General features: G+C 45.2%; 1 protein-coding gene and 1 long non-coding RNA gene across 2 annotated transcripts in view; one reads left to right on the top strand and one right to left on the bottom strand.

The window, feature by feature from the left end:
• Window positions 1-1,866: 1,866 nt before the first annotated feature.
• On the bottom strand, window positions 1,867-9,487 carry LOC133097445 (uncharacterized). Its single transcript, XR_009702009.1, has 3 exons — window positions 9,429-9,487; window positions 5,020-5,127; window positions 1,867-1,881 (listed from the first exon to the last, which is right to left on the bottom strand). It is a non-coding gene; the product is annotated as an uncharacterized LOC133097445 (long non-coding RNA).
• Window positions 9,091-22,368, top strand: part of FBP1 (fructose-bisphosphatase 1) — a 26,573-nt gene continuing 13,295 nt past the window's right edge. Inside the window, exons 1-2 of the mRNA XM_061199300.1 lie at window positions 9,091-9,395; window positions 19,719-19,881. Of these exons, the coding sequence (XP_061055283.1) occupies window positions 9,226-9,395; window positions 19,719-19,881 (333 nt within the window). The 5' untranslated portion in view covers window positions 9,091-9,225. The remainder of the gene's footprint in view (window positions 9,396-19,718; window positions 19,882-22,368) is intronic.

The following is a 22,368-nucleotide window of genomic DNA, read 5'->3' as shown; positions in this document are numbered from 1 at the left end:
GACCCAGCTCTGGGGAGCTGGGCCTCAGAGACCTGTCTGGTGGCCAAGAATTACCAGGGACAAGTGAGCTCAGGGAGAGGGGTGAACTGTTTCAGGCAAGGAAACAGCAGGTGGCCCAGGCTTGAGGCAGGAGAGAACTGGGCTACAGAGATCTTGGAAGCCTGACAGGCTAAGAAGTAGACTCCTGAGGCAGCTTCTCTGAGTTAGAACCTGCTAACCCTGCTGCTCAGCTGTGTGACCTCGGGGAGGGCTACTTAATGTCTCCAAACCACAGTTTCCTCATTTGTCAAAGTGGAATCATAGCTGCATTTATTCATAAGGGTGTGTGGGATCAAATGAGATAATTTGTTTAAAACCACACTTAGCACAATGCTAGGCATTTAATAAGAACTCAACAAACATTAGCTATTATTATTACTCAGAGTCAAAGAATGTAAAAGAAGGAAGGAATTTTGCAAAAACATTTAGTTTCACCTCCTTATTTTACAAGTAAGGAAGCTTGGCCCAAAGAGATTAAGTGACTTTCATAAGATAAGCTGGTTTCTAGCAGAGTTGGTCCTGGAATCTGGGTGTTTTCCTTCTTAGTCTCATCCCATGATACAGAAGCAGTATGTTTAGTGCTTGGGTTCAAATCCCCACTCAGCTACTTATTACTGTATGGCATTGGGCTGGACAGTAAACCTGTCTAAGCTTTATGAAAATGGAGCTAAGAACCTCAGGAGATTGTCATAGGGATTAAATCAGATGACAGGCAGTGAAGACACATTCAAGAAACCCAGCCCATGGATGTTCCATTATGCCCTTTTTCTTTTTTTCTTTCTTTCTTTTTTTTCTTGAGAAATTACACTTGGAAGAATTTATTAAAAGGAAAGATTTGGACATACGGGCAACACTTGGTGTACATGAATATATATCACTGCATCATACATTATTATTATCACTTTTTTTTTTTTTGGCTGCATTGCGTCTTTGTTGCTGTGGGCGGGCTTTCTCTAGTTGCGGTGAGCAGGGGCTACTCTTCATCGCGGTGCGTGGGCTTCTCATTGCAGTGGCTTCTCTTGCTGTGGAGCATGGGCTGTAGGCGCATGGGCTTAAGTAGTTGCACTACGTGGGCCCTAGAGTGCAGGGGCTTCAGTAGTTGCGGTGCGTGGGCTCAGTAGTTTTGGCTCGCGGGCTTAGTTGCTCCATGGCATGTGGGATCTTCCTGGACCAGGGATCGAACCTGTGTCCCCTGCTTTGGCAGGTGGATTCTTAACCACTGTGCCAACAGGGAAGTCCCCATTATTATTTTTAAAAACAGTAACAATTCAATGGATATCATCAGTAGGAGTCTAGTGAGAAGTGTTTTGGTATACTCACAGAGTGAAATACTTTCCACTAGTTAAAAGAATCTCCAGGTGATAGTCTTGTGAGTGGTTTGTTTTTGTTTGTTAGTTTTGTCTTTTAAATTTTAAATTTTTTATTTTTTTATGACTTCATCATTTAAATGTTTATTTTATATTGGAGTGTAGTTGATTAACAATGTTGTGTTAGTTTCAGGTGTACAGCAAAGTGATTCAGTTATACATATACATGTATCTATTCTTTTTCAAATTCTTTTCCCATTTAGGTTATAACAGAATATTGATCTCTGCTCCCACTGGCCTTTATTGGCTCCCACCCAGACGGCCCTGGGAGCCTCCCACTTGGTGTCTCTTTCTCCATTTTCTCTCCACTTCAATCTACCCCAAGCGTTACATCTAGGAAAAGTAGGATCTTGTCACATGTCATTTGTCATAAAACTTTGAAGGTCCTCTGCCGTCCTCAGTGGTGCTTCTCCAACTATTTGTGGTGAAAGACTGGTTTTAAAAAACATTCCCAATCCATCATGGGTCATTGCTTCTGTAGAATACAATAAAAGTGAATTTCAAGAAAAATGAGATTAAAAAGACATAAAATACAGGTCCCAATTATTTATTATTAGGTTCCTTAGACATACATTTGTTGTCAAACTGCTGTGACTTTTTACTCCCAATCTCTATACTTATCATAGACAGGTAATGAACACTGCAGACCAGACCCCACCTGCAGTGGCAATGGCCTCCAGAACTACATTCAAACGCCTTACTCTCATGTTCAAACCCTCCATAGTCTCAGCCAATCTACTCTCCAGGCTTCTCCACTATTCTTCTCTCATCACAACCTTCCACCTTGTCAATCTGGTTGGCTCACTGTCCCTCAAACTTGACTCAGCTTTCCTATGCTATTTCTCATTCTTTTTAACTCCAGAATGTTCCATCCTGGATATCAACCCTCAATACCTATCTAAATCCTAACAATAGCAGTAGATTAAGCATCTATTAATTTTCAGGAGCTAAGCTTTTATGCATGATTTCATTGAACCTGTATAACAGGCAAAATGCTAATGTTTATAATTATTTACATTTTTTATAGATTAGAGGAGATTCAGTGTTATCCCAATAATGACAATCATTGGCTGAGGAATGATCACTTATCTGGACCAGTGAGAGTTCAACATTGGATTTCTGCTGGAACCGGGGGGTGGGGAGTAGCTCACCTGGCAGAACATAGGTCTGGAAATGCCTTTGACCATCCATGCTCCTTCAAGGGGAGAGAGTGTCTGAGTGATGACACACAGAGGAAAAGAAAACTGAAAGCTGCAGAGAGACGCTTGCCTCACCCCAGTTCCTAGACTTCTTTGGTTATTATTCACCTGGTTCCTCACTGAAGTCAAAGAACTTGTTCTCCAGCTCCTGGGACTATTGCCTGGGCAGAAGAAAGCTACCTCTCCTATATCATGACCCTTCCCACAGCAGCCTAGAGCCAATGACAGGTTGACACACGGATAGAAATTCTGGCCCCCTTGCCCCAGCTACAGACTACTCTGAAGGGTCACCCCAGCTTCAGAGGTCCCCACAGGGCTGGCTGAGCCCTCTCCTGCAATTGCACCATGAGCTCCATCCTGCTGCTGCAATAATCAGCCTGTTTACTATCAGCAGGGGTAAGAAAAGAAAGCTGATTTTTTAGGTAGGAGAATGGATCACTGGGGAGTGGGGTGGAGCAGGAGAGGGGGAGCCATCATAGAAATGGAGCATGGTGCGGGAAGGAGTCTCAAGGAGTCAATGGGTTCAGCGCAGCTGTAACAAAATTGCTAATGGCTCACACACTACGCAAATCTGCAGTACTGTGTGAGGTGAATGTGTTTTGTGATGTGTGAGGAGGAGAAATTGTTGCAGCACAGGGAGAAATCCCATGTGCAGAGGTGTCCACTGTCCTCTGGTCATGCACCTTCCTGACTCTGGCTAACACCCGGGTGATGCGTTTATGTATCTTGACCCAGAAAAGAGCTAGTCACAGTCAACGACATGATGGATGGGACATAACTGCACAACAGGCAAGTACAATCTGAGTCTCCATTCCCAAGTCCCTTCAGCCCCTTTTTGATGACAAGGGAACTTTCTTCTGTTCTGATGAAAACAACAGTTGTTGAAATGGAGCAGGACCCTGTAAGGGCTCTCTGGGTACAAATTCTTTCCATGTCTCATCTCTAGTTTGTAGGAAATAGGTTTTATTCAGCCTTCTAGACTTTCCCTGAGTTCCAAAGGGCAGATTCAAATAGTTGCTAATCATGGAAGGAAGGGAATGCAGAAACAAAGGAGGAGCAGTCAAGAAACAATAGTGCAGCCATGGGGCAGCGTCCTGGTTCTTTCTCAAGTAGTGTATACAACAATATCTTTGAGTTCTTCTGCAGGCACTAAGGCCCCTACCCGGGTGGAAGGTGGTAACTTCAGGCTGAGCCCAAGATTCCTGAAATACTGCCCTATTACCAACCAATCAGAAGAAAGTCTGCACACAGTGGAAGATAATGAAGACTCTGAACCCCTCCCCAAATGATTCTTCCTTTAAAAACTTTCATGGTCAAGCAGAATCTTTGGAGTTGGTTCTTGGACATGAGTTTGCCTTTTCCTCAGGTTGCTGGCCTCCTGAGTACAGCAAACTTTCCTTTCCAACCAACACTTTCTTGAGTATTGGCTTCCTCAGTTTAGTAACATTGTCACTACTCATATAACAAAGCTTACATGGCATGTACTTACTATAGGTTGGGCGTGGTTCTTAAACACTGTACCTGCCTCACTGTATAATCTTATGAGGTGGCTACAGTCATTAGCCCCAATATACAGATGAACAAAATGTTGCTCAATGAGGTCGGTAACTTGCACAGGCCTATACCACCAGTAAGGGGTAAGGCCGAGACTCAGACCCAGGCCATCTAGCTCCAGAGTCTGTGTACCTGACCACCATGCAAAGTGGCCTATGTCTAAGGGGATGGTTTGTCTTGTAAGTAGTGGGCGTCCCTTCATTGTGGGTGACAGGGATCAATAGCTGAGCTAGACAGAGGTCTCTTCCATGTACTTAGTGTGTCCTCTGTGTCCGGCTGGGAGTTGAGCACTCTGCCATCATATCATGTCTTGCTCATGACACCCCTCTGAGCTGGAACAACCATCCTACTTTACCAACAGATAAACTGGGTTTAGCAAGATTGGGTAACTGGCTGAGGTCTCCAGGTTGGGGAGAACTGGAGCTGGGAATCCAGCAGGCCTGCCCAACCCCAATCCTGAGTGCTTCACCTCTTACCAGGGATGGTTTCCAAGGGATTAAACTTCAGGAGGGCTGGGCTGGACTTTTACAGTCCCAGCAAATCTGAGATCCCCAGGGACTAAATGTCTGACACATAAATGGGCAAACACTTGAATAGAGCTGCTATAACTAGTTGCTAGGCCAAAAATATTAGTCATTACACTTCAAATTTTATATTTAAGGAAATATTTCTTTTCCAAGGCCCTCCCCCCTTTTTAGCTCTCTGCAGTATTTCTCCTGAAAAGTTGCCCAAGGAGCAAAGAGTTAACTGGGTCCTCAAGGGTCTGCTCTTCCTGCTGTCTGTGGTGGCATCAGCCCCCCCTCGCCTCGGGCTATGTGAGGAGTCAGTAGCTGTCTTTCCTGGTGGTCCCACCAACTTACCTCATCCAGTGCTCCTCCACCTGACAACCCTGGGCACAATCATCAGCACCAAGGTCCCCACGGCTGAACTCAGCAGTCAGTTTTCAGCTCTCATCTTGCTGGGCCCACCTGCAGCATTTGGCACATGGGTCAGCCCTGAATCCAGTACAATAGTACAAAACTCATCAGTTACAAAAGAGGTTGGGTTCAAATTGCATTTCTGGCAAATGGAACAAATGAAGGTCACCTGTTTAGATGGTTAACCCCTTTTTACTAATATTTATAGAGACGACACTTAAGATTTGTATTTGTCCTTGACAAGTCAAGTTCCGAATTACCTACCCCCTCTTTCTTTTTTTCTTTTGATAATAGTTACCTTCCTGAAATTTGCATTTTAAAGATGGCCTAGATAAGAATGCTTGGAGAAGACCTAAGAGGAGAAATGCAAGTTCCTCCTAGAAGAAACTTGTGTTACCTTAAGACCAGAAAAAAAATTTCTCAATACTTATAAGCCTCTTAAGACGAATAGGGGAGGTTTTGGGAGTCGTAAAAGGATTGGTAGGCTTTGGATTGTTTCTGTAGGACCTCTGGTCCTGTAAAGACTAGATGTGTAAAAGAAGGACAGCTGTTTTTAATTCCCCCTCCCGCTGCTGGTCTCCAGATCTGGTGATTGGGCTGCGTTTGGCGTTGCTGCAGCCCCTATTTTGGTAAAGTGCCATAAGGCACTGCACATAAGGAATCTCGTCCCACTTGTCTAACCTTTTGCAGTAAAGATCCAATTGCAGGGTGGTGTTATAATTTAGAGACCCATTTTCTGGCCACTTTTCTTGATCTTCTAACAAGTATTGGGGCCAGGCAGCATTACTGAGAAACGCCATCTGGTTTTTCACGTGGGTTGATACTCAAAAGATTTCCAATTTAGAATACATTCCAATGGACTACAGTTGGGAACAGAAATGTTGTTTCCCATTCTGATGTACCACAGGGAGGCAGCCATTCTCAAAGGCTGACTAACGTGAGTTATAGATACCAGAGTTTGCTCATCTTGAGCCTGAAAGTGAGGCAGGAGATAGTTGGGCCCCAGGGTAAGCAGCTGGAGTTCATTCCCTCTGGACAGAAACTCCAAAATATCAATAACAGGACAATCGAGAGAGGAGGTTGGACCCTGCCCAGATAGAAGACAAAAGACCACATATTCCTCATTCTCGAAGTCAAGGAGACCCTCCTGACTACACGTGTGCAGAAAGACTCCTTGGAGGTCAAAAAGTGAGGGGGCACCATCCCACAGTAAGTGATGCCAACCTACCCATAGGCCTCTTCGCTAGAATCCACCTTGGCTAAGAGATGCACATGCACACATAGGAGGACCCTGAGATAAACCAAATACAGACTCAGAACCAGGCAAAGCAAGATGATTGGTCAAAGGAAACCCAGAAGAAATGCCCCATAAAAGAGATTCTATCATGAGGGCGCGACTCTCTCTCTGAGCCCGCCCGTGTGTCTATCCACAAGTACTGTACTCTTTTTCCTCCTAATAAACACTTCACTTGCTTCACGGCTTCCCGGGTCTATGTGGAAATTCATTTCTGCACAGCTGACGGGCCAGGGCCTTGTCAATGGCCACTGGTCCCTGGTGGTCTAGTGGCTAGAACTCAGTGCTCTCACTGCCGCAGCCTGACTTCAGTCTCTGGCCAGGAACCGAAATCCTGCTTCAAGCCGCTGCAGGCCGAGGCCATCCAAGATCAAAAGTAGTTTTTCTAAGGTCGCGGAGGAACTCAGTTTCAACTAATTTTTTTAAACAGATAAGATAATCAGATCCAAGTTTGACAGTAAGTTTCTGCCATCTGGAAGAGTGATTTCAGGGACCCTGTTTGCACCTGTGTTCCCTGCACCCAGAGGTCTCTTGTTTCTTATTAAAAAGGAACTCAACCCCCGCCCGCCTCCAGTCACAGAAAAGGTGGATTCTAAACCCAGAGGTCTCTAGTTTCCCATAGGAAGGAATGCAACCTCCCAGAATAGTAGGAATGGAGTTCCCACTCACAGAGACCTGTGGTTCCTTACCGGCAGGAATGCAACCTCCCAGTTACAGAAATCAGAACCCCTGGACTCAAACCCAGGGTGAAATCAAATACCCAAGCCCAGTTGTGTGCTTCTCAAATTCTGCTTTAATCAAAAGTGAGGCTATCCTGATATCCCTACCTATTATAGCACCAGTCCTGAATTCTACACACCCTCTGTAGTCTGCTGGTGTAATAACATGGAAGAGCTAAATCGGATTCCATGTTTGATCTGTTTCTTTGACTTTAACCTTTGCTTTTCATCGCTTTTGTTATTATAATCATACAAATGGCCTGCCTCAGGGAACCGTGCCCCTCTGCCTGAATGTTAAACTGAAGTGCCTCTGTTCAGCTCACAGGGAGACAATCTGACCCTGCCCACCTGTGGATGGCTGCAAGAAAGAAGAAATTAACACATCCCCTCCCTGAGGCTGGCCATTTTAGGGGATATTGGCAAAACTTATGGCCTTTTTACTTTACTTCCTCATCTCCTCCCCTTCTGTGTGCGATAAAAGAAACTGGCATCCAAACCCTGATAAGATGGTTTTTCAGCGACACTAGTCTGCCATCTTCTCGGTCTGCCAACTTTCCAAATAAAGTCGTATTCCTTGCCTCAACAGCTCTCCGATTCACTGGCCTGTCGTTAGGCGAGCAGAGCGAGCTTGGACTCGATAACACTAGCACTGAACAGAGTCGTTCGCGTGACCACTTTGCCCACAGAAATCCAGGGGGCGAGCAGTCTCTGAACCAGTAAATACCCAGAAGAACAATGTTTGACCAAGAGAACCCGGATGATCTGACCAATACCAGAAGCGAATAAGTCTACTTCACTCCAGTGTGGTCGGCTCCCCTTGTCCCTGGTCAGGGCACATGTCCTACCAGAGTTGCCAGAAATTGCACTGGACTCAGTGGGTCCATCTTTTGGGGTGCTTAGCCAACGAACACACCAAGTACTTAAAAATATATATATATATATATATATATATATGTATATTTATTTATTTATTTATTTGGTTGCACTGGGTCTTAGTTGCGGCATGTGAACTCTTAGTTGCGGCATGCATGTGGGATCTAGTTCCCTGACCAGGGATGGAACCCAGGCCCCCTGCACTGGGAGCGCGGAGTCTTATCCACTATGCCACCAGGGAAGTCCCCACACCAAGTACTTTTGATCAAACTGAAGCATTTGTTACTTGTGACAAGGAGACAGGGGATAGTTCTCAAATCACTGCCTCACTAACAGTAAGTGCTCAATAAATGTTGTTCTATGAATCAGTGTATGAATTGCCTTAGGACTGCAGCAATGTGCCTACAAAGCAGTCAAGATGTGGCCTCAGAGCCCCTGGCCTCAGTATGGTATCCAGGAGACACTTCCCTGTGTCTGTGACTATTTTCTCTGCAAAATGCAGTTGTTGGAAAGGAAGGTCCCCAACAGCTCTCAAATTACAGGAATCTTGAGAAGAGGCCTGAATTAAGATCCCAAACCAGGCCATCAGACAGGTAAGGAACAAGGGAATCCACGTCTCCTGAAGTTGGTCGGAAGAGCCAGGTGACAGGCCAAGCAGGGGTGGACAGAGGGCAGGGAGCAGATGGCAGGTGGCCACGGTGGGGGAGGGAATCGCAGCGGTTAGAGCCGCCAGCCGGAACCCGGGAGCAGCTGGGCTGCAGCGCTGCACTGAGCACCACGCTTACCCTTCCCAACTTACGTTTTATATCTTGGGGGGAAAATCATGATTGCACCTCTGTGGCAGGGTCGTTGTGGGGACTGAAAAAGACCATGTAGGTGGCCCGGAGCAGCGCTCCACCATGCCAGTGGCCGTGCTTGGAGGAGGCGTGGCGCGGCGACAGCGGAGGTGGCGGTGGGCCGCGGGGGAGGGGGCAGCCCCGCTGTTGGAGGAACTGAGACTGGACGAGGATCCCGGACGGGGGATGGGGGTGGGGAGCGGAGTGGGCGGGGCTGCATTTGGAGGGGCGGGGCCAGGGCGTGGAGGTGTTCCTGTAGGCGGAGGGCGGTAACCCGCGCCTATAGGCTCCGCGGGACACCCCGCTGGGACCAGGCCCACTCCGAGCGGTGCTGACCCTCAGAGGCCATCGGTCTGCGCTCCAGCCGCGTCCCACCGCGTCCTTCCGCCTGCACCTGCCGCCCAGCGCTCAGCAGCCCGGCCACAGCATGACGGACCAGGCGGCCTTCGACACCAATATCGTCACCCTGACCCGCTTCGTCATGGAGGAGGGCAGAAAGGCCCGCGGCACAGGCGAGATGACCCAACTGCTCAACTCGCTCTGCACCGCGGTCAAAGCCATCTCCACCGCCGTGCGCAAGGCGGGCATCGCGCACCTGTGAGTCAGGCCTCTGTACCCCCGACCCCTCACCTTGGCCGCGTCCTCTCTCTCTGGCAGGGGATCTGCCGGGCAGTCCGATGTCTGATCCTCTGCCCCTGCTGTCAGTCTCTCTGTCTGACATCTGGGACTCTCTCTCCCTCTCCCTCCCTCCCTCCCTCCCTCTCTCTTCCCCTCTGCAGAAGCTCAAGCCGCACTCAAGCCTAGTTCCCCCTTCCATTAAGCTTCCCACCTGGGGGCCTGTCTCACAGTCCACAGCTGCATCCATCCTGCAGCCTGCTCCATTGGGCTGAGCAGCCTGCCTTAGCACCCCTCTGGCCTCCTCCTGATGAAATTGGCTGGCCAGGTGGCACCTGGCCTGACTGCCATACCCATCCTAGCCTCAAACAGGAAAGTGCTGGCCCAGGTGCCTTCCTTTCCCTTTCTTTTCTTTGACCTCCTTCACTCCCTTTGGAATTGGGGTCCCAAGTCAGGTTTCTAATTCAGTATCTCCTTGACCCTAGACAAGTCCTGTTAGGAGCAGTAGGTGGAACCCCCACTGGGAGGAGGCTGGGAGGAGGCCCTCTGTCCAGAGCTTTCAGGGGCAGCAGTGCTGGTGTGCACAGGGCTGCAGGAGGTCTGGAGTGGGACTTGAGATGCTGTATTTCTAAGACGTTCTTCTGTGGTAGGTGGGGCTGAGACTGCTGGTCCGCAGATCACGTTGTGTTTAGCAAAGCAATCACAGGACACGGGGATTCAGAGAGTACCTTCTTGTGTGGCTTGTTGTAAGTAACACAAGTGCCCTTTGGTTTATTCTGGTGTGCACGAGCATTTTATGTTTAGACTGGCCCTCACTGTAGCTGAAGGGTGCCTGGGTTTTCAGATTGCCCACACTCCTTCCTAATATTTCCCACACTTAGGAACACCTTAAACATTGTGCACAGTGCTCTTAGCTGATCTGAAAAAGTATAACCCCTGCAACCTAGTTTCCTTTTCTGGTCAGCTCTTTGCCTTTGGTCCCACAGTATGGCTTGGTAGAGCTAACTATTTTTTTTTTTTTAATTTTTATTTTATATTGGAGTATAGTTGATTAACAATGTTGTGTTAGTTTCAGGTGTACAGCAAAGTGATTCAGTTATACATATACATGTATCTATTCTTTTTCAAATTCTTTTCCCATTTAGGTTATTACAGAGTATTGAGCAGAGTTCCCTGTGCTCTACAGTAGGTGCTTGTTGGCTATCTATTTTAAATATAGCAGTGTGTACATGTCAATCCCAAACTCCCAATCTATCCGAGCTAACTGTTAAGGAAGGAGTGTATCATCACATTTATTTTCAGATGTCAAGCAGGGACGGCCCTTGCTGGGAGAGGGAGTGGGACAGTACGTTAGGAAGGTGGTGTTTCCATTACTATTTCACCTATGGTCCCTCTTAATACATTTCTAAGGAGGCTGTGCTTTAGGAAAAACACTCAATTAAAATCTTACTTCAAATTTAATTTACAATAAGTAAAAGTGTCCTAACAGCTTTACCTGCCTTTGAAAACCAGGGGGCTTCTTCAAAAAGAGTGCTTGTCATGTCTTGTATTAATTAAAAATGTGTCAGCACCTTTCACAACCCCAAAGAGACTCAGAAACACAAGATCTGCTTTGAGGTGCATCTTTCCCACCTTTTAAGTAATGTCAGATAGTGGGACCTTAGGTAGTGGGATTTTGATAGTGGGACCTGGACAAAGGGTGCTAATGTTGGCTATATAAATTACGTATATTTTTACACTAGGTACCTGTAAATACCAGGTTAAAAAATATTGTTGTTGCTATAATTATAAATTCCTTAATAAGTTGCACTCAACAAACATTCAAACCACTCAGAAGAGTACAACGGGAAAAGTGAAACCCACCTCTACCCATTCCCTGGGGTATCCACTATTCATAATGTACTGGTTATTTTACTAGATACTTCTTTTTTTTTTAATGTCTTTTTTTTAAATTGGAGTATAGTTGATTTATAATGTTGTGTTGTTAGTTTTTGGGTGTACAGCAAAGTGAGTCAGTTATACTAGATACTTCTTTATATTAATATAAATTTATACATGGATACATATTTCCATATGACTCTTTGTACATAGCAAACAAAATGGAATCACACTTAACATATTCTTCTGCAGTTTGCTTTCATTGTTCAACAATATATATATTCAACATCCTTCAATGTTAGGACATGTAAATCCACCTCCTCCTTTTTAATTGCTGCATTGTGTTCCGCTGCATGGACATATCATGAGCTATTTGACATTTCCCATATGTTTGGGCATGCCACTGGTCTTTGACTATTTCAAACAGCATTGTACCTGTGAAATGGGTGTTGATGCATGGCCATGTGGGTGGCTGCCAGAGGAGGACTAGAGCCTGGACATTAAGTACTCCTGTGGGAAAATAAGTTTGACTGTCTCAGTATCACGTGTAGTTGAGCAGGGGGCAATAAGACAAGATCTCAACGTAGGTCTCCAGATTACACTCATGACTTCGATATCCTGGATGAAAAGGCCAGCATGCCTGCAGATAACTTGTTAGTGCTGATGACTTGCCCTAGAAGGGCATCTAGCCAGAGGGACAAGATGATTGCAGATTGCAGGAACCTTGCGGAACCAGTTTATGGAGCTCAGCCATGACTCCTCATCAGAGACAGATCAGGAGTTTAAACGTAGAGCCTGGAGAGCTCTCTCTCTCTCTCTCTCTCTGTCTCTTTAGTTCTAGAAGAGACTGAGAGATGAGAATGATACAGAGCTTATGCTGTAGGAAAAATATTACAAGTATAGAATTATAAAACAATAGAGATCTGAAAGATACTTTCCTAGAGGTACCAAAAATATGATGTGGATGCAGAGGACTGTGGAGTATCAAGATAGGCATTTGCAATGGTCAGGAAAAGATGCTCATAGGCTTGATGGCTGGAGAGCATTTTAGGCTGGGCCATCGTGTGAGGAAATGTACAAAGTAGGAAGGTGTTTCTGGAGAAGTTGCTCATTCAGTTTGACTGAAGCCTGGACTACTTCAAGTAATGTAGTGGTGGGACATTTGCGGATGTTAAATTGTGGGTGCATTGGGGGAACATCAAATGGCAAGGGTGAATACTTTATATTTGGGGGGATAAGCAAAGGGGAGAGGTACAGGTTTTTGAGTGGGGCAGTGGAATGACTGGAGATTCATCTGGGGCAGGTATGGCTGGAAGTATAGAGTTAAAAGAGGGAAAGCTAAGACATGTGGAACACCAACTGAAGAGGGGAGAGGTGAGGAAAGCAGCATTCAAAGCTAGGAGATTAGAGGGGAGGAGGGGGAGGACCTGGGAGAAGTCTGGGTGGGGATGGGGGAGAAGGACAGCAAGGGAGGTTCTCAAAGAACCCCTAGAGCAGGGCTGTGCCATTAAAAACAAAAACGAAAAAACAAAAAGCCCCCCCAAAACCCAGAATTCCAAAGGAGGAGCTGAGTTTTAGAGGCTGGAGAAGGGTAGGAAGATGATGCCGACACTTTGGTGATGTGGAACTTGAGATGTTAGAGGGCCATCCAGCTGGAGATGTTGCCCAGGCTGCAGTTAGTTGCGACAGTCTGGAATTTGGGTGTGAAGAGCTGACTAAAGATAAGGCCACTTGGGGCTTCCCTGGTGGCGCAGCGGTTGAGAATCTGCCTGCCAATGCACGGGACACGGGTTCGAGCCCTGGTCTGGGAAGATCCCACATACCACGGAGCAACTAGGCCCGTGAGCCACAACTACTGAGCCTGCGCATCTGGAGGCTGTGCTCCATAACAAAAAGAGGCCACGATAGTGAGAGGCCCGCGCACCGCGATGAAGAGTGGCCCCCGCTTGCCGCAACTAGAGAAAGCCCTCGCACAGAAACGAAGACCCAAAAATAAAATAAAAATAAATAAAATAAATAAATATTAAAAAAAAAAAAAGATTAGGCCACTGGATTTTGGCACATTCACCCTCAGGCAAGAGGAAGAGGAGAAGAAAATTAGGAACCGGTTTAGCAGAACAGGAACATGCAAGGCTTTAAGAGCACATTTTGGAGAGAGGTGGAGCTGGGCTCAAATTCCTGGCTCTGTTATTTAACTTCTGTGAGGATTTAGGCAATTGGCGTAACATCTCTGAGCCTCAGCTTCCCCACTTGTAAGATGGAGACAACTGTTTTTTTAATCCTCAAAGAGTTGTATGCGGAGGATCTGAGTTCATTAAATTGATACTGTCATCATTGTTTTCCTAAGCTGAAGTTTTTTGTTTCTAGAAAACAGATAGCTCTATATTCTGCTTTTCATTCCTTAGTAGTTGCCCACATGCATTTCAACAGGGATATGTTCCAGGCTAGAATATTATATATTAAGATGACTTTGCTCCCTCAGATTGGTTACCAGAAACTTCCCATCATGCTCACGTGACATCAAGAAAACTTTCTTGTAAATATGAGGTCACCTCTGTTGTTTGGTGGAAGAAAATAATAAATAACTTTAGTTTTAATTTTGGAATTACAGGTCAGTTAACACATACTTGAGCTTATCTTCAAGTTTGCAGAGTTTACAATCTTAAACTTCTGGAAATTTTATCACATGTATCTTATATTTCTTGAATTATCATGTCCATATTACCAAAAAGGAATTGTAACTTCCTTTCCACACCAGAAGCATAACCAGCCACATACCATCCTATTTGCTCATTTTGGGCTGGCATGAACTCAAGCCAACCTTGGGGTTTGTGGCCTTTGAAGCTGCTCTGGTTGACACCTCTTCTTCAATGTATAGTCGTCCCTAGGTATCCACCAGGGATTGGTTCCAGAACACCCAGCAGATAGCAAAATCCGCAAATGCTTAAGTCCTTTAGGTAAAATGGCTGAGTACAGTCCGCACTGCGTGATCTCGGATTCAACTAACTACGGGTGGAAATTCGCAGATGCAGAACCCCAGGATACCGAGGGCGGCCTGTATTTCTCATCTGACCTTTGGATGTTCTGGGCTGGGTGAATGGTTGGTCATTTACTTCAGAATCAATCAATAACAAGTCATGTTACCTTCGACTTCAGTAATAAGGATTAAATAATAATCTGCCTCCCTTTTTCTTCTAAAAATGAGCTCTTCCACTTGGCTCTTGTGCATGCTATCTAAAGGGCGGCCTACTTTACACTGCCATGCTGACATCAGAAGGGAAAGGTCTAGTTAGTTAGCAAATCAAGGAAGTCATCGAAAGTTCTTCCCTAAGTGTGGCCCTGGCTCCGGTCCTTGTGTCTAGGGATCTGCTTCAGAAATGTTAAAGGAGCCTTTCCCCTGACCATCATTAATTGCAGACTTTATGGCTGTGAAATGGCTGTAGAAACCATATGCAAATTTGAAAAACCATGCTAATATTTAGTCCAAATATCTAAGGATTTAAAAATACTGGCCAAATTAACCTATCCTTCTAAAGAGTTTCCCATCATATGAATTAAAATGACTTATCAGTTGTTTCAAATTTTCAGTGAGGTTTTTATAGTAAGCATAAAAGAAGAGATATTACAATACTTGCCCTGTGGTGTGGCCAAAAAAAAAAACAAAAAGAAGAGATATTACAGACAGCAGCTTCTCAAATTGATTTTTCTCCCCAAACTCCAGAAAGAGAAATTTTGTGTATCTGGGGGTTGAAAAACAAAGTCACAGGGGCATAAACCCTGACAGCATAAACCACAGGATGCTGTGCTGCCCTGAACAACTTAGGCTGCAGGGCCAACTAATATGAATAAAATTGAAGTGACATATCATAAGCATCTCAAATGAAATAATATTCCCAGGGAGACTTTAGTCAAATGTGAACTTTGAGTGCTTTCTTTTCTTGTCAGTTACCTGTGACACTGTTCTGCATTGCCTGTCTTCCCAGAAGCTGCCTGAAAAACTGGTTTAGAAGTCATTTCCCCACCCCTTCATCAAACAACCTGTACAACCAATCTGTGGGCTCCATTAAGAACAATGATGAAAAAAAAAAAAAAAAAGAACAATGATGGCTGCCATTAGCCGCTATGAATCAGGTGCATCACGTGGGTTAGCCCTCACCCTTACAAAGCCTGGAAACAATCAGGGAGCTGAGACAACTTGATGGAAGTCATATAATCAGTAAGAGGAAAGGCAGAATTTGAACCCAGGTCCCTGGTGTTGTGTTCTTGTCAGGACCCACCTTGCTTCTCGGCATGGTTGTATTACTGCTGAGGGGAGTTAGGGATGGGAAGAGAATGATACCATTTCTTGTTCACTACCTTGGTGCCAGTCTCTGTTCTAAGCCCCTTACCTATGTCAACTCATTTACTCCCCCCTCTACATACTATGACATAGATACACTAAATTCCCATTTTACCAAAGATCAGAGATGCTAAGAGACTTGCACAGGGTTGGTTAACACGTGGCAGAGCTGGGATTTGAACCCCCATGGCCTAGAGTCCCAGCCCATGGAGGAAAGCACATGATGCTGCTGCCTTTCCCCACTGCTCCTGCGCGTGGCCATCGGGTTATACAGTAAAGGCTCTTCTTCTATCCTTTGGGGCTTTTGATGGAATGATGACTGGTCAGAATGCAGAAGAGTATTGTTTCTAAGCGATTTTCTGAAAACTTATGAAGAAAATAAACTCTATGTGCTCTTCGGCTAATTAGTTCCTTGAGGATTTTCTTAGGGCTTTTTTCTTCTGTCAAAGTTGTAGAAACCTTTCCTGCTTCCGGCTTTTCATTGATCCATGGAATGTGTTCCCTCGGGGGTCTTGCTTCCCTTCTGGGGGCACCTCCTGAGGCATCTTGGGAGAAGCCTGACTGAGCATTTGCCTAGTCCTGACTCATCATCCCTGGGCAGGATGACACAGGGCCGTGTGAGAAACTCCTCGTGTCATGGCTAACTTCCTGCGCTAAGGTGCAACGTACAGAATCTGAGGTGATTGGGTATAGACTCAGATATTGTCACTATTGACATGGCAAGCTGGGAATTCATTCTCCTGAATCCTGTTTCTACCTTAGAATCACTTTCCTGGGCCTTCTCGAAGACTTTCCTAACACAAGGTCTCACCAAGGGAAACCCTCCCAGAAGATGACCTAGAAGAGTTATAAAGTGCCTGAATTTTGATTTTGAGGGGCCCAGAATCATCTATCTCCATGTTTTTTATGCTTCACAAGCAACTGGAGGATAGATGGGGAAGGGTCCTTCTGGTTAGAACAGAGGAGGGACCCTCCATGGGAGTAAAGAGGAGGAAGGAGGGGTGACCACCCAACCAGGCAGGGTGGTGGAGCCATCCCAGTGGTCTGCATGGTTTGGCCATGAAGATGGCCATTTCAGTTCTGGTGTGGTGAGTGTCCCCTACAGTGTTCATCCTGCAGTTGTTATATGGCCCCTCCCGACTCCCCGTAGACAGGTGGTGCCACTCTCTCTGACCCAAGGGCAGGATCCACCTCAGAACCCTGGAACAGCAGTGAGGAACCTGGCTGGTGGTCTTGGCTGGACAATCCAGCTGCCCTGACGCTGACTGTAACCTCTTGTAGCCCACCGCATGGGAAAAAGACTTTGAGGTTTAAAAAGTTACTTATATAAATGTGCACAGAGTAACTCCTCCCATTTGGAAATATGTGAAAAACAAACTCCCTGTTCCTTTGGATAAATTACTGACCCGGAGCTGTTCTTTGGAATCATTACTGGCTGGCTTCTTTGGGTTCTTTTAGGGCTTTGTTATAGCTTCATTTTCGTTTGAAAAACAGTCAAAGTATCCTTCAGCTGGAACTGCTCCTTTCCAGTGAGACCTTCCTTGACCATCTAAACCCCTTGACCTGCCATGCCCCAGCATCTTGTTTCATTTTATTAGAGCACCCGTCACTATCCAACATTATCTTATTCATTCAAAAGCACTTGCTTGTTTCTTGTTTGCCTCACTCACTAGAATATAAGCTCCATGGGGGCAGGGATCTCATCCATCTTGCTCAGCACTGTAACCCCCGCACTCAGCACAGTGGGGACAATAGATATTTGTGGAATAAATGATCACTCACACAGGCCTCTAGGAAGCTTTTGAGTAAGAGGAACTGAGGCATGACTGTTCTTCACCTATCTCGCTGAGCCAGATACCCAGAACAAAGTGTAAAGTAGGCTTTTCCCATGCCTGCCTCAGGGCCTTGTCCACCTGTCCCAGCCTCCCAGGCCTCCCTGGAACTGTCCCCATAGGCCGGTCGCTCTGGTGACTGTGCCAGTGGCTTCCTCCACGCTCCAAGGTGTGGAATGACCTTGAAGTCTACCGCTCCTATACTTATTCCTTCAGGCTTGGGTTTCTCTTCTCTTCAGCGGATGCTTTTCAGCAAGTATTGCTTGAGGGCCTACTGTGTGCTGGAAGTTGGGACACAGTGGAGGAAAACATACCCTCTGTCCTCATCCTTATGGAAGTACAGATTAAACAACCATGACAACACGAAGATGATGAAGCCTGGGGGATCTTGAGAGCCCCCTCCCCTCCCACAGTATTGCAGATCCCTAATGAGTGCTCCCTTTAGCGAGCAAACAAGGGACTTAACATGAGGCGTGAAGGGCTGTGCTAAACCCTTTGTGTATGTGTGATAAGTGTGTAATCCTCCAACAGCCCCACGAAGATCATTACCCTCCATGGTCATGATTGAAAAGGAGGACTCAGAGAGAGCAGGGGACTTGCAGAGCTGAGACCTGAGCCAGGTCTCTGCCATGAAGCCCATGTTCTTTTCCATCAGTGTTATTCACCCTCCTGAATTAGTAGTGACTTTAATGGTGGAAGTGTCAGGCTAGGAAGGAGAGCCAATTGGTGCCAGCAGGGCCATTGAGGAAGATGTAGGCCATTGAGTTGTTGGCCCCTGCCAAGCCCTAGTTCCATCCAGAATTTGGCTGCCTTCTTTCTTCATCAGTGTCAGCCTCATAATTGAAGTGAGAAAGAGACTATGTGGAAAGAAAAGCAAAACCCCATCTGCAAGTCTGATAGATCCCTTGGTCTTTTACTCATGAAATAGGAGTGACATGATGAAAAGAAGTGGGACGAGGGCTGGAGGGACAAGATGCTGTTTTCCAGGTGGGCGAGGGAACGATGCTGAAAGAGGCAACACTGGAGAATGGGCTTGATGATAACTGGAGTTACCTCCTGGAGAGTCAGGCCAGGCGAACCGTTTGGGTTCGGACAGTTTCTGGTGTTGGTTTAGTTTTGTCCAGCAAGAGACATGCAAGTTATGTTTAGAGAAAATGCATTTTCAGGAGTTGAGCAGTGAATGCCATGACAATCAGTCCCCAGGCAAGTGCTCCCAGCAATCTCAGCCAAGGGCGCCATGGTACCCCTTCTCTCCCATTCTCAGCTGTTTGGTGGTATCTTCAATGCTCCTACTCTTTCCCTTCCCACATCCAGTCTCTTATCTTGTTCAGTGCATCCTTCTTCTAAAACATTTCCCCTCCTTTCAGTGTTCCTACTCAACCCCAGGCTATGACAACCCTCCTCTTCCTTCATTCTAACAAACTAGGCTCCATTTTGTACCAGCCACTTGGATTCTGGAAGCTCCACAATTACTGACTTGCAGATACCTTGAAAATAAAGTAAGGACTCCAGACTTCCCAATCCCTTCAGCCCCTAGGACTCCTGCCAGAGGCAGTGAGGTGCCATTAGGAGAGGCCTGGTTTGGAAGTCAAAGTGAGCTTCTCACCTCTCCTCTGCTGCTCCAGTTTAGAGAAGCCCATTGGTGTCTTGGAGTGAGCGTCCTCCTCTATAAAATGGGGTAGTGGGATCTGTCAATATTTCTTTTCTTTTAGGGTCTCATCAGCTATAAAACCATAGATCCCTTGGCTTAGTCTCCCTCTCAGGCTCCTTCCCACCCAGAAGGTTTCTTTGCTTGCTGTGCCTGTCAACTGATTCATTATGCATTAGCTCATGCATTCGGGAGTGAAAATTGGTTCTTGGGGCAGGTGAAAAAAAAATCAATCTTTTTGGGTGTGAAATATATGTACATACAGTGCGTAAACAGATACACACTTTATCTGCAATATTAAAATTTCATGGGGGAGTGTGTTAGGGAAAAAAAACCTCCTTAGGGGCCATAATGAAAAAACATCGATTTAACCACAAAGGTGTGCTGGGTACCATGATAGGAACTGGACAGGTGAATGACAATATTTCCTTCCCTCCAGGAGCCAATCCAGATGGATGACCATCTTTCTCATTCTATTTCTCCCAAACCATGTGTCTTCTTTCCTTTCTTCTAAATCTTACCAAATGCCCTCTTTGAGTGAGTTTATAGATGCATTGACATATTCTGGTGGTCATGGCTTATATTTTTGTATCTTTTCTTCCCTGTAGCTATGGAATTGCTGGCTCTACCAACGTGACGGGTGATCAAGTGAAGAAGCTGGATGTCCTCTCCAATGACCTGGTTATTAACGTGTTAAAGTCATCTTTTGCTACCTGTGTTCTTGTGTCGGAAGAAGATAAACACGCCATAATAGTAGAACCTGAGAAAAGGGTGGGTCTGCTCCTACACTATTGAGGATTTTAATGTAATCATTTTTCTTTCTGGCTTCATAAATGACTCCACTTGTTCAGCCAAGCTGGATTCCTAAGACACAGCCTAGATCACTCCTGAACCATCAGTCATCATTTCACAGATTCCACTTCACTGCCATATCTCAAACTGTCCTCTCCTATCTACACTTCCACCACAGTCCATGCCGTTATCATCTCTCCTGCATGCTCATACATGGGAGAGACTTAAATATACTCATACTCATCTCCACTTCTAACTTTTTATTGTCATGTTCAAGGCTCTTCAAAGTCTGGCTCTGTTAACTACGTCCTTCCATCCACCCAATTCCCAACCTTCATAACCAACCTTCCTGCTAATCTAAGCTGTTCATATCAGTGATTCATGCATTGGAATCCATTGGAATCCTATTAATCTTGTTACCGAACTCAGGATGCTCAAGAATCCAATACTGAGAGACAAGTGTTGGGTAAAAGGAAAGATAGCCTTATTGAGGAAGCCAGCAATCCTGGGGAGAAGGTGGACTCATGTCCCAAAGAACGAACTCCCTGTTGCTGATCTGGGGGCAAGAGTTTTTAAAGGGGAGTTTCAGGGGTGTATAAGCAGAGGGAGGGGGCTACATGCAGAACAACACAGTTAGCTCTGATAATCATCTTGAAATTGGCCATGTGGTGGTCTGATCAGTGTCATCTTGATTGTTTTAAGTACAACTAATCTTCAACTCCAGGGTCAATTTGTTCCCATCTCCTTGAGGCCAGTTCTTAAAAAGAACTGTGTAAGATGGAGGAGCTTTTGTCATTTCTAGTCTGGTCATCATGTAGCTAACTTCTTCCACCTGTAGGGGATTCAGTATCTGCAAAACAGCTTAAAGGATATGGCTCAGAATATTATCTATACCCCATGAGGAGGAACTAAAGTTTCCTGACTTTGTTTAATGACTAAACTATTATTATTTTGTCTTATTTGATTGTTTTCCTTTGTTTTTTCATCTTCTCACTTCTCTGGTTAAACTTATTCTTTGGCTAAAGTTTTTCTACAGACAAGAGGCAGGCAGAGGACATTGGGGTGGGGGGAATCTGTCTTAAGAAAGCCCTGTAGGGTCCTGCTCAGTTACGGTCTGATTGCTTCTTGAGGGCAGAGAATGAATTATATTCTTCTCTGTATCCCAGCCTCTAGCACAACATTGTAGGGGATCAACAATAAATTATTGTTGAAAAAGTGAATGAAAGAGTATATCCAGCTTTCACTGAACAACAAAAATCATGTAATAATAATAACAAAATAAACCATTTGAGATGGGTTACAATCTTTCCCTGTTTGAGATGAACTAGGGACATGAGGGAGTAGGATGAGAAAAAAATTAATCAGAAGATGAATTTAAAGAGACTGCCTGATATCCAGTCTGACCTTTACAAGAGGGATGGGGAGCCACATCTGATCAACTTGTTTTACATCATTCTTAAAATACACTACGTGTCAGATTCAAAGTTCATGTTATTCGCTGCTGGGCTTCTGAAGGTACTTGGCAGTTTTAGGCATGTGGATTGAATTTGTTGTTTAGTATTCTCTATTGGTCTGCCCAACTGCTCTGACTACAGTGTGCCTTCGTGGTAAGCGTGTTCCTGTTTTCCTGATGACAGTTTCTCCTGTGTCAACCAAGGTGATTTGTTAAGAGCAAGAGGTCAGGGAATCAAAGAATTGCCTTAATTTGATGCAGAAATTTAAAAACCACCTCTTAAACTGGCTAATTTGGAGGTGGAAAATCTCCAGTGGTGTGCTGGTAAACTGGCTCTCTATTAGAAAAAAAACCCTCTGATTTGTAGCACTTGCCACTTTCAACTGTGCAAATGGTCCCCCAGAGTTGATTTTAAGCTACCAACATGACATCACTGAAAACAGAGTTGGGAAGAGATGTGCACCATTGGCCCTTGAGAGCTGACTCCAGCCAGCTCCCACATACCCCTGAAAATCCTGTCCAAAGAATGAGTCTTTAGTAGTCCTACAACAGCTGAGGGTTATTTCCTTTGGGAATTACAGTAGGGATATGGTTGAGAACTCTGTGCACTGTAACCCCAAGTGTCATCTATAAGAACTGCATGAAAATTTTCTTAGAGATCTTAATGTTGTCTTTGCTTCACCTAAGATATTATGTTTTTCCCTTATGAATAAAGTTTTGTTTCTCTACTTCCTTTGACTGCCAGGAAACTCAAACCAAAATTATGATTCATTCAAATCAATGATATCGGAAATTATTACTTAATTATCTGTATTCCTCACCTTCATCTATATCTATACCTCCTATTCTAAGTTGTGTTTTCTCTGCCTAATGATCTTTTGATATATATTTGTTGTTGTTATTTTCACTCTGTATACCACCTCATACCTTCCCTGACAGAGTATAAGTAAGACATATTTCTTGAATTTTCGCCTAGATTCCCTCTTTTAACCCCTTCGTGTATACTCTTTATT

The sequence above is a fragment of the Eubalaena glacialis genome, chromosome 9, assembly GCF_028564815.1.
Source record: "Eubalaena glacialis isolate mEubGla1 chromosome 9, mEubGla1.1.hap2.+ XY, whole genome shotgun sequence".
In the NCBI taxonomy this organism is placed as follows: Eukaryota; Metazoa; Chordata; class Mammalia; order Artiodactyla; family Balaenidae; genus Eubalaena; species Eubalaena glacialis.
Note: the sequence above shows the minus strand (reverse complement) of the source record. Positions and strands in the feature narration are given on the sequence as shown.